We start from the raw sequence: 14,209 nt of genomic DNA, 5'->3' as shown, positions 1-14,209 counted from the left end.
ATAGGGGGAAGAAAGGAAGGAGAAAGCTGGAAGGAAATACATTAGAAAGTATGGTGCAACTACTAGCAAAATGAGAGGATAAACTCCTGTAAATGGTATTCCCTCCCCTGGAAATTAAGACAATCAGGAGCTAATGAACAGTGATCAAAACATCAGGTGAGGCTAGAGTACATCTATAATGCAAGCTTTACCCAAGAGCAGCCCAAGATAATCAGTCATCCTTATCTGCTTGTGTCTCACTACTCACACAGAAGTGTAATGCCGCTTCTATTCCAGGAGATAGGAAGGGAGGGAGGCAGAGAAAATGATATTTTTGTGACAAGCAAGCAGACTGAAGACGCAGCTTTTTGCACTAGCTTTTCTGAAGCAAAAAGTAGCAGTCAGTACTAGTTTTACCCATCCAGCAGACATGCCCTATAACTCTCTTTCTTGTATGCCCATTAACAAAGTGTTGCCACGATGCAGCTGAGAACACAGTAGAATTAGACCAAGTGGTAACTGACCACCTTATATTTGCTAGAAGAGAATATGTAATATTGACTTATCTGCATAGTGAGAGCTCTGAATTCAACCCTGCCTATCACAGCAGGAAGTTGTCTCAGCATCAGTCTGAGTCAAGAACCCACACCCTCTTTTCCTTGCAAGGGAAAAGGAGTGCTAGGTATTAGGATCCAGAGGATGCTTACCTAAACTCAGTACATATCATTTACTTTTTGAGTCTGTTTTTGTTTCATGCTGTTACAGTAATAAAGTGACACTCCATACGAAAATTTCGCTTTAGGATCTGGTATCACAATATGAAAACCAAAACTTTTACAAGTGTTCAAGAGATTTATTGCCATTTGGAACATGTTTATTGTTCAAAAACACTGCACTGAAAAGAATCTGTAACGTACACTCTTACATTCCTTGTCATTTTTATCTTTACAGCAATGTAACTTTCAGGCAGGTCATGCAGAAAAACCCCTCTCACAATGAAGTCAAAAACTACTGAAAGGCACTTTGTGTCCTTCAGATCTCAGACTCCAAACACACTAAGTTTTTGCCTGTGTACGGATTACATACATCTAGAACAACTCAAACAGTAGGGAAAAAATAAAATCCATTTAGAACTTCTCAAAGAATAGTATCAAACTTTGTTGCCTTCCTTCATTCAGTGCTATGCTGTTGTTTTTCCAAGCCTTCTTTAAATAACGTGAGACTTAAAAATGTATGTTAATAAAGTCTCTTACTCAGACAAGGCATGCAGTAAGGGAAGAGGGATGGCTGGTCGCTTCCAGGCTGCCTATCTACACATTTGTTCTTGTAGATCAGCAAGCCACTGCTCAAGTTAAAAAAAAAAAAAAAAAAAAAAAAGAGACAGAATAGGAATGAATGCATTCAAGTTAAATGGCTTTTAAGAATATGTTAATACATAGAACAATGATACCACCTACAGTTCTGTTTACTGCCCTCTGTTCATGTTAATTTGAAAACTAGTTTTGTCAAACCATCACGGGCCACTTTTGTAGACTGTTAGAAAAAAAGTTGGTTTTCAAATATTGCGTGTTATTTGGCTGAGTTGACTTTTTATTAAAAGTGTAATTATTAAGGATCTGTAAGGCAGCAAAAATTTAAATATAATGGTTTACACTGCTGAATAGTACTTTTTAAAAGGCAAGATAAAAAAATTAGTAGAAGAATTCTTGGTGGGGTCGTATTCATAATAGGTGTTTCTGTTTTATCCCCACTGTAATTGTCACAGCAACTGTAGATGGCAAGTCTTCCTTGGTTGTAATTCAGGATGAATACATTCCCTGGCTTATTTCAAGTTACATATTTAGTTCTTTTTCTCCAGCCTGCCAAAAGAAGAACAGCTTTTGTAAGAGTGAATACTGAATTACAATGGTTATAAAAAAATAAATCTGAACTTACACTAAAACTCCATTATGAATGAAGGACATTGGCCAGTGATTTACACAAAGGCAAGTCCACTTGCAGTTTTGCTTAGTCTCATTCTTTAATTTATAGTTCAGGAGGTTTCATCATCCCATTGCTCCACATTAATTACTTGGAGCAGAAAAAAGTCATAATCCTGACTCATCAGGATTGCTCAGGGCAGTGTCGGCACTATTTGCTATGCGATGAGGGTGTGAGACTGATTGCAGTCTGTTCCCCAGTCACATCAGTTGGATTTACCTCACATATAGAACGGTCAGCTCTGAGAGGTTTTGCTCAGCTTCTCTTTCAGACATACAACTCCTTCACAGTTCTGTAGATGTTTCCATCTCAGGAATTAGTTACCAAGATGGACACATGCAGACTCATCAACATAATGCATGAAACAACCCCCAAAATAGCCAGCATTTGCTGAAAGCCCTGTCTACACCCACCCATGACCATGAGGGCTTCCTGCCTTTTCTATGTGCACACCTCAGACAGTTCAAAGGAGGTGCAAGGTAACAAGTTCAGCCTCCTGACAAGCTTATTAATATGTTTGCAGAAGGTAACGAAGTTAAAACAAGTTCAGAAACCATGCAGAGGTTTGCACCATGGTTAAAAACCACTAACAGGGTATTACAGGAGTCATCAGTTTATGACTTCAAAATGTCAGAGTGTGACTTGCCTGTATTTGATCAGTCGTCCTCCTTGAATAAGTTGTGCGACTTCATTAGTCAAGTGGCATGCAAAAAGAAGCCAGTTCCTTGGCTGCACTTTGTAGGCAAATCTCATGAAAGCTAAAGAGTAACAACACAGTGCTGCAAAAGATAACAGATATTGTTAATAGATTGTAAATATTTGCATTTTACTGAGGCATAATTTTCCTATTAGTGGAATATACTGACAAGTAGAACATTTCTCGCTGCTTTTAAGTTTTCCAATAGTCCTACAAATATGTCCACTTTGAGGATCCAATGCAAGCAAAGATACAACAGTGCTTATTTCTCTACAGGGCTACAGCTTCCCCAAAAAATTTATTTGGCTGATACACTATCATGTGATGAAACTGAAGTCTTTTTAGTTTATCACCCAATCTATCTCAGCCAGAAAAGAAGCCAGAAATCTCAATGAGATGTGGCCTGTCCTAGAAATTGTCAGAATACTTGTATAAGACCAAGTATTTTTAAAGATACAATTATTTAAATACAGTTTTTGCTGGCAACATATTAAAATGGACTTTAAGAGAAGGAGGTTTCCATCTCCAGGAAATCATGAACATTCAGAAGTGTGAAGCTTTGTTACCTGCTTTCCAGAAAGATGAGAAATTATTTTAATCTGTTCTCCTATCATAATTACATTTAAATACAGCAAATTACAACCCAAGGATTCACTAGTTTTGTGAAGCTCTGACAGGCTTGAATTAAAAAAAGATTATTTGTATACATACCACACTAAATGTACTTGCAAAAATTAAAGTGTCTCAACTTTGCTGAGCTGGGTAGCTGCCACCAAAATGTTATTTGCAAAACAGTTTCACTCTACTGGAGACTATTTAAAGTAGTCTTCTGTCTCAAGGAAGCTGACTAAGAGATTGAATTACTCTAAGCAGAGCCTAATGATGATGAGGCTATAAATTTTCTTAAACCAAAGGTTTTTGCTTGTGGGAAGAAAAATTACTCAGAATTAAGTTATTAAGTTAGTTAAGGAAGAGACATAATGCCAAAGTTAAGCTAATAAATTAAAGCTACCAGATTTCTGATGCTAGAAAAGAATTTGAATATAAAATAGAAACAGCCATCTAGCCAAAAACTATACATGTTCCAGGGAAAAGCTGAAAAAAAGATACTGTTTGGGCATTTAAAAATAATTTCTCATTTAAAAATAATCTCTCATTAAGAGTCACATTAGCCTTTCATAGGCAACTGCTTTGCAAGAAATTAAGATCTGCTTTGCTGCTTCTTGCACCCTGCTGATCAAGTATTACCATTTCTTCACTTGGTCAGTGCTGGTAAATATTTAAATATTTAAACCAACCACAAAGCATCATTGCTCTTTATACAAAGAATAAAACTGGGTAAAAAGATGCATTTTAACAAGTGTGTGTACAAGATACCATAAGAATTATACTTTAGAAGACAGTCTGGTGATAAAAACTGTTAGGGCTCAAGATCTGCCTCCCTCCTGAATAACTTGAAAGCTCTTCGAAAAAGAGCTCTGCAGCTTCTCAGTACCTCAATTCAAGTGGCCTCTGAAGTCATATAACAAGATATTTGATATCTACGTCTGCTTTGATCACAAGTTTGCAGACAACTTGTGATCTGTATTCTGACTGTATTCTTCAGTCAGTTTACTAACAAGAAGTTTGTCTCCGGTCTTACCAAATGTCATTCGGCCACTAACGATTTCTGGTGATTTCTTCATGTCATTAATAGCAGCAACAGGAAGTCCCCAGTTGGCAACTGGCCCCCAAAAGTGCTGTAAAGAGGGGAAACAAAAAAAGTTAAACAAAATCAAAGACCTCTGGCAGTATTCTTACTGTTTTCCTTAGCCACACAAAGCTTCAGGGGACAGGGTTACGGATAAAATTTTCACAAAATGACAGGGACTACTTTTGATGTAAGAGAGGAAAAACTAAACCCTTCTTTCAGTGGGATCTGGTCTTCAGAAAGCAAGGAAAAGGAACCTACTCTGAATATTCTTGCAAACTGGAGAAGAGCTAAAGTCATTGCAATGGAGTTTTGTGTAATTACAGCTCAGCGGTCATTACACAATCTGATTGGCATTGTCATATAATAACCTCAGATTTACAGCTCACTTCTGTGCAGAGACTTAGCATTTATCTCTTTCAAATATGACTCCTCAAAAATATAATAAAAATACAAGGACTTGCTGAAATGAAGAACTGAAACCATTTTCATATTATGATGAGAATGAAGAAATGCTCACCAAGCATCTTCTTATGAGAGTTAACACCCTCTGTTTGAAAGAGCAGGGCCATGCAACCAAACCAAACTGTTACCCTGAGCTTCATCTGCAACTGCTCAAACAATTTAGTGATTATTTAAAACTCAGTGAATTGACACATGTAATAGTAGAGCAGGTAGCTACAGGTGTGTACACCCAGAGAAGAACCAGAGACAAGAAGTGGAAAGAATCAAGTCAGAAAAACAAGAGTTCCATTTGGTGGGTATTATATAAAAGACACTGAACTGAGAAAAATAGTGTCATAAGTCCAATTTCCACTACCATTATGAGTAACAAGGCTTCACTAGAATTCTTTCCATGGAAGATGCACACAGCATTTGCATCAGGTTCTTCTAATGGGAAACTAAGGATTCTCAAGAGTAACTTGGACAGATGTGGTAAAAGAGATGCACCTTGCAAGAAAAAGCTTTGTAGATACCAGATGTATCCATTCTTTTGACACTTTCTCTAACTGCAACATGTTTAATGATTTGGAATTATAAGGAGATATTTAAATTTCTTGCAATTTTAATTACAAGATGCTCTTGCCAGTCTGAATACTGGCTTGTAATACTACAGTAAGATTGAAAGCCACACTTGCTTCCTGCAGATTTGGGTTGCAATATAAGAAAGTTAACTACAAAAAGTATAGAAAAAAGTGGGTTTAAGTTAGACATGCTGTTTTGATAGTTGAACCTTAGCACAATATGCAAAGCAATGCAGTATTTCTGCAAGTGTCTATAGAATGTGCAATAGTCCAAACTCAGATTTATAACAATAGTATTCTGAACAATGTAATAAATGCATTTGTCTACTATATTCCTACTGATGGGAAAACTGACATCTGTAATGGTTAAAGCCCCTCAAGCACATCAGAGGTAACATGGTATAACTGAGAAGAGTCGTGTGGCTACGTGGTATTTATCCTGTACAGCCATATGGACCTATAATGACACTTACACACAAGACATGTAGCAACAGAATACAAACATTCACAGAAAAATGAAGTAAATAGGACACAAAATGTTGATTTAGAGGTTTTAGTGTAGCCATTTAAATAGTTTTAAAGGACAACAAGAGGACCAGAAAACAAACAACTAATCATAACCATGATTATTTGCCCAGTGAGACAGCAGGCCAACTTGTTTTATCAACACCACACTAAAGTAGACTGCAGTCTTTAAGTGATGAGGTACTACATGTACTTGGTGAGGTTTTTATAGACATTTCAGGAGTTTCATTTAAACAACTGTTGTTTCAGAAAATTAAGCTTGATATTTTTTTTGAATCTATGAAACATTTACAGCTTTAAGAATCTTAGTGATGACCTCTGTTTTGAAAAGTAAGTAATCTTGGCATTTTTTCTGAATCAATTGCCATTAGAACATAACCAAATAATACGCTATAAACTATGGAGCCCTCAAGTCAGGCTGCACAAGCTGAAGAATCATCAGTTCACATCCCAAAAGTGCTGCAGCAGTAGCTGTCCTATGCTGACCAGGGAATTAGATTTGGAACTTTTTCACTTGAGATGGCTCTCTAGTTTTAAGCGCCTTCAGGCTGGCACCTCTTTGAAGTTTCCACACACAGAATTAAACTACACTTATACAGTTTGTCTTTTGTCTATGTAGAAGAGCAAGTCTTCCATAATATTATGACTCACAGTATAACAGGCATAAAATACCCACTCACAGTTTCAGGAGCAAACTGAAAGGCTTAAGGACAGAAGAGTCTCTAATGAGAGTTATATGTTACATTTATTGTCTGGCATAAAGGCCAATAAAGATAAGCCAGGTACTTTGGTCATGTACCAGTATTGTTATGTAGAAGAATGAGTTACAGACTGCTCTGATGTCCTTAGCAAAGAGTATTAAAAAAAATGAAACTCCTTTGATTGAAGGCATTCTGAAGGAGCTAACATTTGGACACCTTAATCTCAGACTTGCAATTAAATGTTACTAGTGCATCACTCCTGGAGGTTTGTAGGATACTTTTCAGGTGCAGACAAGGGCTTATCAGTGCTGAGGCAAAAAGACAGCAAGTTACTGAAGTTATGAAGAATGTGAAAACAGAAATCCCCTCCCTTTTCTTACCGTACTGTTCAAGTGCATCATCATTGTTTTCCATTCAAAAAGCACATGGAAAAAAGAAGAAAAAATGTTAGTTTCTTTCATAATCTGCATAGAGAGAAGTGTACAACAAATAGAAGATAGGAACAAGTCAGGAAGCTGTCATGGCATTAACCTTCATTACTGTATTAGTATTTAAAAAATTCCATTTCCCTCAAGAGCTGTTATTGCGACAAGTATTTGCTGCACTCTTTTTTCTAGCAACATAAAATCCCATTATAGTCTGTGGAAGACATCCAAGATCTCACCCCAACTAGTTTTAAAGGATGCCAAAGACCATCAAACTTTGTCATGACAAAGCTAAACAGCTGAAATTCCTCAGTGAAAGCTTTGAAGTCACTTGGAATTCTTTGTATACCCATGTAAAGATTGCCAGAGATCTTACTGTCACTAGGTTTAGGCCAACTGTGGCTGTACCAAACACGAGCTATAACACACTTCTACTGATCTAACATGCAATTACACTTTGGTCATGTATGGGGTTCGTTTAAGTGATCATCTAGGTACTAATTTATGTAATAACAATGATCTATGCATGAAAGTTGGATTACAGCATATATTTTAAGATTGTTTGCTACTCAACCTTTTAAAATGCTTCCGAACTTTTAAGCACCTTCTTTGTAACAAAGATACTGATAGGACTTAGTTCTAAATTATGACTTATAAGAACCAGCTAACAGGTAGGGTAGTAGAAAGCCTACCACTGTCCTGAGCTGCAGAACACTTTGTAACCATCACTTCCCTCACACTGATTTCCATCTTCTTAGAGTATTATTTTATAACTAGCTATGGCAAGGGAACAGTCAGGTCTACTGAGGAAATCACACTGGATGTGCATTTCAGTGAGTCTTTGTTAATAAGCCACAGACTGGTTCAAGGTGCTTTGTTAGGATGCCCTTGACTAGTCTAACCACTTGTTTTATGTTTTCTTTTTACCTGATCTGCAGCAATAGTTAATTGAAGTTCACAAGACAAGTGCACACTTGCATTTTTTTCACAAAACCTTAACTAAACAAGTTCAGGTGTGTCTTCTGGCACAATGTTTTTGTACCAACAGAAGTCAGCCTTAGTTTTTAAAGTGGAAGGTGAAAGCCTAAAATAGAATCAAACTGATGCTATTTTAACAGAGCAGGCAGCTCTGGCTAAGGTCTTGCAAGGCTGTCCTTGCAATCACGAGACTGGAACAGTTATTATACTCCTAGAAGAGGACAAATCAAGGGCATATAGACTCTTTCAGAGGCAAGCATCCAGCCCCAAAACTCTGCAGCCAGTAGAGCAGCAACAAATGCATCATATCCAACAGTAAGGATACTGCAGTATGTGCATACACCTATTTCTGGAGTGACTCTATTCTAAACTAGTTTCCAAGAACTTTAAGAATCACATTCAATCTGTTGACAAAGAAAACACTGTACTAATGTTTCCAGAACTGTGGACAACAATTTTTGGATTTACTCAGTTTCCGAGTGCCAGCTTTCTGTATAAGCGTCTGGACACCACAAGAGCTGATCAATACCTTATATTGATAGTACAGTTCATTCCAAAAAGGCTATAGTGGGGAAGATGTGTTTTTCAAAGATTTCTGCACATATTTTCCTCATACTGACAATGAGGATATTAATAGACCAGAAATCATTCAGCGAATACAGGTGAATTGTCACTATTTGTTTCCCCCACACTGCCATCCCCTGAGTGGAAGGGGTACAACCCTTCTGCAAAAGAGTTAAGATTGTTCAGTTCTCAGAGCACAAAGACAAGCAGACATCGGGTCCTTCAGCTTCTAGCACAGACCAGAGGGGATGGGCTTTTTTAAAGTTCTTGTGTTCTCATGTTTACAAATTTACTAATGAGAACTGAAGATTAGCTAATTCTAGTTATAGTACTGATGCTAATTCTTCTGAAGTTCATTTCAATTAAAAGAGAGCTTACATAACAGAAGTGCTCAGGGTTTACAAGGAATTAACTATCTAGTTCAGAGCCCTCTACATTAACAGTCACTACATTTGCATTACTGCTGAGTCATCATGAAGAGACATTTCAGAAGTGCCCCAGAAGACTGCACTCTCCATGCTTATTTTTCTATTATCAGATTTTGGGACTCCTTAGGACTCCTTATGTATAATTTGGGCTTCCACAACAAGAAAAGAAAGCTTGTCTAGAATAGCCTATATGTCTTCTCTCTCAAAAGAGGAGGGAAGCTGTTTTACTGGATGTTTTTCAGAAGATGTTGGTTTAAATCAATAGGGTAAGAAGTAAGAGGATGCTGTTGCCTACTATTAGTGGCTTAGATAATACAACTCTAGTGACAGCTTCCATTTTTAGGATCTTTAGAAAAAATGCAACTTCAAGTTCACAATATATAGAGCTACCAAGCTTTCATATGCTAATCAGCTAATTTTAAATTAACATTACTGCTGCATTTGACAAGAAGCAGGAAAAGTCTACCTACAGTTTACGTTTTTACTGTGTTCTATTTAAAGCATTAAGACATGGTTAGGGGAAATTTGTATTTATATGATTTACAGTCATTCAAATGACTATCAATCATCACTTGAGAAAAGCCAGATGTGATACTGGCAAAACAATTAATTATTAATGACAGTTTTAAAAGTAATTTTTCTTGTTTCCTTGTGCAAGATCCAAAGGCAATCCCTAACATAATGCAATTCTAATGCCAGATATATCCACCTGAGAAAAGCGGTATGCATTCATTACGCTTGCTCTCATTTTTTCAAGTTGTGAAGGTGAAGCTACTTATTGCAATAGATGTCTGCAAGCTCTGATTGCCCCAAGCTATAATAATGAAGCACTTAATTCCATCACTTTGGGTAACTTCTATTGAGAGTCAAGCAATTCAAAGCACAACAGCGGTATTCCAAACAATACTTCAAATTATTTCCCACAAACAAGCAGTGATTAGATGCTGATTTTTTGAACAGACACCACAGACTCAGAGCTTGGAGAAAACTTCTTCTCTATGTGCAAAGAAAGAAGGGAATTTTCCTCAGGATAGAGTCCTGTAGCCTGGGGAATCAATCATCTTCAGGAAGAAATACAAAGAGTTAACTCTCCATTTCTTCTGTGGAGAACACAGACAGACTTTTATTGACAGTTATCTAAATTTTCCACTCAACATAAAGCCAACACTAGGAGACACTTGTCTCCTAGTAAGCAATAAACGATACTGAAAGGCCACACCAGATGGAGCAACTGACTTGTTTGAAGACTAGATGAAATACATCCAAAAAGGTTTTTTTTCAAAAACCTTCTCAGTCTTTGGTGAAAAAAGAGATCCTTCCACTAACTGCGGTGGCATTACGAAGTAGCTGTTACCTCTTCTTGATTTTTGTTTGTTTTTCTAATTAGGAAGCACACCACTGTTCTAGTGGCCATTTACATACTTGACCTGAATCCTGCTACAATTAAATAAATATTAACATTAACATGCATCTATCAAGCTTACATAATATTCTGAAGACTTTCAATAGGAATCACAGAAGACTGCTCTGGACCATCTTCATTTTGCTTCAAGGATGTTCTCTTCCATCTCATATTTTACTCATCTTTTTGCCCCACTGTTTCTGTGGATCTTGATTTTGTGAATGCCAAACAAACACTCTACTTAGAATCATAGAATGGTTTGAATTGGAAGGGACCTTAAAGATCATCTAGCTCCAACCCCCTGCCACAGGCCAGGTCACCTTTCACCAGATACGTTGCTCAAAGCCCCATCCAGCCTGGCTTTGAACACTTCCAGGGATGGGGAGTTCACAATCTCTTTGGGCAACTTGTTCCAGTGCCTCACTACCCTCACAGTAAACAATTTCTTCCTAATATCTAATAAAAATCTACCCTCAAGCTTAAGGCTTTACTGAGCCTTTATATTATAATCCCTCTTCCATGCAGGCTTACACCATCTCCTGCTGCTTTAACCAAGGCTCCATTTCTCAGATAAACAGATGCCCTCCTACATGCTTGCTCAACATCAAACACTGGTTGCAATAGATGTAGGTAAAACAGTAAGCAACAGCTATAGCAAAAGGTTGCTCAACCACCTTTATTAGAAGTACCCATTTTCATTTGTTTACTTTTGTCAAACAGCCTGTCAGCCAGAAACTACTCGAGACTCCTCCTGTACAGTAGTTCAACCAGATTTAAGTGTGCTGCAATTGTTCTTTACGACAGGCTTGTGATTTCAGTTCAAGGTGCCACACTCCTTACAACGGCATGCAAGGTGAAGCTTGACAGAAGTAGTGAGCTGTGTGGGAGGCGACTTAAGCCACGTTCCCATGACACTGGGGCTCTAACAAGCCTCTGAAAGGCAGTAGCAACTTATACATACTCGGACATCTAAATAAGCGGTCTTCAGACTGCACCTGTGACCAAACTCGCTTCTGCCCACGGCAGACCCCGGCTCTTTGTGCCCCTGTCTCAGACAGCGGTCACACTGTCCCGGCCCCGGGCTCCCACCCCAAGTGAGGCGGCAGCTCCGCACCGCCGGGGCCGCCTGCTGTCACCGCCGGCATAGGGAAGGTCACGGTGGGACGCAGCTGCCGCGGCAGCTTCAAACTGCGCCGCGTCGCTTCAAGGTCAAGCCCGGTTTTCCAGGGACGGGGCGGGACACCTTCGGGCCGGGCTGCTGCTGCCTCCTCCCGGCGCCCAGGCGGCGAGGACGAGCCCCGCGGAGGTCAAATGGCGCCTCGAGGCTGCGGGGGGCTGGGGAGGTCGGGGAAGGGACGCTGGTTGCTGCCGCCGGGGCGAGTCAGAACAGGGCGACGGGCGCGGAGACGACACCCCCCCGCGCCGCGCTCACCTCATCAGGTAGTCCCTGAACTCCTTGCTGCGCACATAGTCCACGGCCTTACGGCCCAGCGCCCCCGCCATGGCGCCCTCGGCACGGCGCTCCCGCCCGGCCCGGCCGCCTCTCCCCGCGCTGTCGCCGCCGCCGGTGACAAGTGCCCCGTGCACCGCCCGCCCCCCGCTTTACGGCAGCGCGCGCGCCACCACCCCTCCCGTCAGAGCGGCGCTCTCACCGCCCATTGGCTGCGGCGGCCCCGCCCCCCGCGCGCGCCCGGCCCGGGCAGAGAGATGGTCGTGGGCAGGGGGAAAGGCAGCGTGCCGTAAAGCAGCGCTGCGGCAGGAGGGGGAAGCCGTCGCACAGCGCGCCCAGGACGGGTCTCCGTGGGCCGCGCCGCCGGCATTCCTCCGCATCCCGCAGGGAACGGTCGCGCGGCGGCTTCCCGGGCCACCATTGGCTGCGGGGCCGCGGCAGATGGCTGCCTATTGGCTCGCCCCGCCCCTCGCGGCGTGTGGCTCCGCCCCCGCAGTGGCGCGTGTCAGGGGCGTGGGGGAAATAGGGGAGTGCGGGAGTGGGGGCGCGGCATGGGCAGGGGCTGCCCGGGGAGTGGTGGAGGCTCCCTCTCTGGAGACATTCAAAACCCACCTGGACACGTTCCTGTGTCACCTGCTCCGGGTGACCCTGCCTTGGTAGGGGGGCTGGACTAGGTGATCTCCAGAGTCACTTCCAATCCTAGCAATTCCTTCATTCTGTGATAATTTCTTCCGTGATTTTACGTGTAATGGTCTAAGATTCCTTCCCTCACCAGCACTTTCTATTTCATTCCTGAGCAGAGGTTGCTTACATAGAAGTGAAGATAAACTCTAACCCTGCTAATACTATCTCCATAAAATTTGGGCCGTACAAATAAATACCTTCATGTGCATTACTTCTTTTATCTTTGACCAGTGCACTAGAGATAGTGAAAATGGATGTTTATCTCCTCTGCTTTCCAAAGATTTGCAGCCTCAGTTTCTGCAGTCTAGAACTGGGCTGAGAGTGCAGCCTGGGGCATGCCTAAGCTCTGTAAGAAACCCCGGAGGCCATGGCTGCTTCATTTCCTTCTGCTTCCCTCTTCCCTGCAAGATCTCTGGTTAAAAAAACCCAAACCAATAACAACAACAACAACAACAAAAACCAAACCTCCACCCAAAACCAAAACCCCACCCAAACCAAAACCACCCACCAAAAAAACTGAGAAAAAAAATGCCCTTCATCCTTCTCCTCCCGTTGCTTGCTCAGAGAACAGTAGGTTTTAGGAAAAGCATTTTCCTTTTTCTATATATATGATATGACATGCATATGACACGACACCCCAAAACAACCCCTGGCTTTGCTGAGTGTGAGGAAGAGTTTTAATCCCAAAGCCAAAATGTAGCCCAACATATTTCTGTGGACTATTTAGACTCCTATTCAAAAGCGGCAATGTGAATCTGAATGAGGTCTCAAAGAATCATTTATTCTAGTTGATCTGACATCCAATGACAGAAGGAAGGTCTGTGGAAATCAGTTCTGTATGTTTGAACAAAAATCTCATGTAGTGGAATTCCACATATCCTATATGTCAGGCTCAGTTGTTAATATTACAGCTAGTGTTATAGAATACATTTTTAGCCTTGCAGAATAAGGTTAAAAATGTAGTCTTATTCTCCTTCACTGAAAATTTGTAGGTTTTTTTTTCTTTCTTAACTCTACGTATGGAGAAAAAAAAAAAAAAGAGTCTGTTTGCCTCGGAAGTAGTTCCTGGAGTAAACAAATTCTTTCAACCTTTTTCCAGAGGCTGTACCTTTAAAGTCTTTTAACCTTTTGCCCACTCCATTTGTATTTACAGCTTTCTTAAGGCATAGCCAAGGGTCAGCATGTCTCAGTCAAAGCCTCACCAGCAGTGCAGTACCCTTCTCCAGTTTTGAAAGTATCCCACTTTTTAAAGTTGTTAATGGAAAAATCATTAACTAGAGACGTGCCCAGAAGGAAGCAGCCCCACATGACAGGTTCTACCTGTTACACAACAAAACCAGCTAGCAAGGATTCGAAGTTTGCTTTTGTTCTGTATGTATTTACAGTGCTTTTATTTCCATACTGGTTTTTAGGTTTCTTATAAGGATGTCAAAGTCCATATAAAAGACTCCCTTAATTTGTCTTATTCATAGCTTTTCTTTTACCCCCTTTAGCCTGTTCAATAGAGAAAATAAATTTTATTGGAGGTAAGTGAGATTAGCTCAGCTGGTTAGAGCTTGGTCAAGGTCAAGGGTTCTTCCCTGAGTGAACATTAACTGGTAGCTTAATAAATTATTCTAGCTGGGGTTTTTTGCATATGAGAATTAGGCCATTTGACTTATAGTTTGCTGGGTTGCTTTTA

General features: G+C 40.6%; 1 protein-coding gene across 1 annotated transcript; it reads right to left on the bottom strand.

The window, feature by feature from the left end:
- Positions 1-811: 811 nt before the first annotated feature.
- MPC1 (mitochondrial pyruvate carrier 1) lies at positions 812-12,085 on the bottom strand. The gene is made up of 5 exons (XM_032682521.1): positions 11,827-12,085; positions 6,978-6,981; positions 4,299-4,395; positions 2,606-2,738; positions 812-1,838 (listed from the first exon to the last, which is right to left on the bottom strand). Exons 1-5 carry the CDS (start codon positions 11,895-11,897, stop codon positions 1,820-1,822), a joined length of 324 nt encoding a protein of 107 aa, XP_032538412.1. The 5' UTR covers positions 11,898-12,085; the 3' UTR covers positions 812-1,819.
- Between the last annotated feature and the right edge of the window lie 2,124 nt (positions 12,086-14,209).

Source organism: Chiroxiphia lanceolata, chromosome 3, assembly GCF_009829145.1.
Source record: "Chiroxiphia lanceolata isolate bChiLan1 chromosome 3, bChiLan1.pri, whole genome shotgun sequence".
Lineage (NCBI taxonomy): Eukaryota > Metazoa > Chordata > Aves > Passeriformes > Pipridae > Chiroxiphia > Chiroxiphia lanceolata.
Note: the sequence above shows the minus strand (reverse complement) of the source record. Positions and strands in the feature narration are given on the sequence as shown.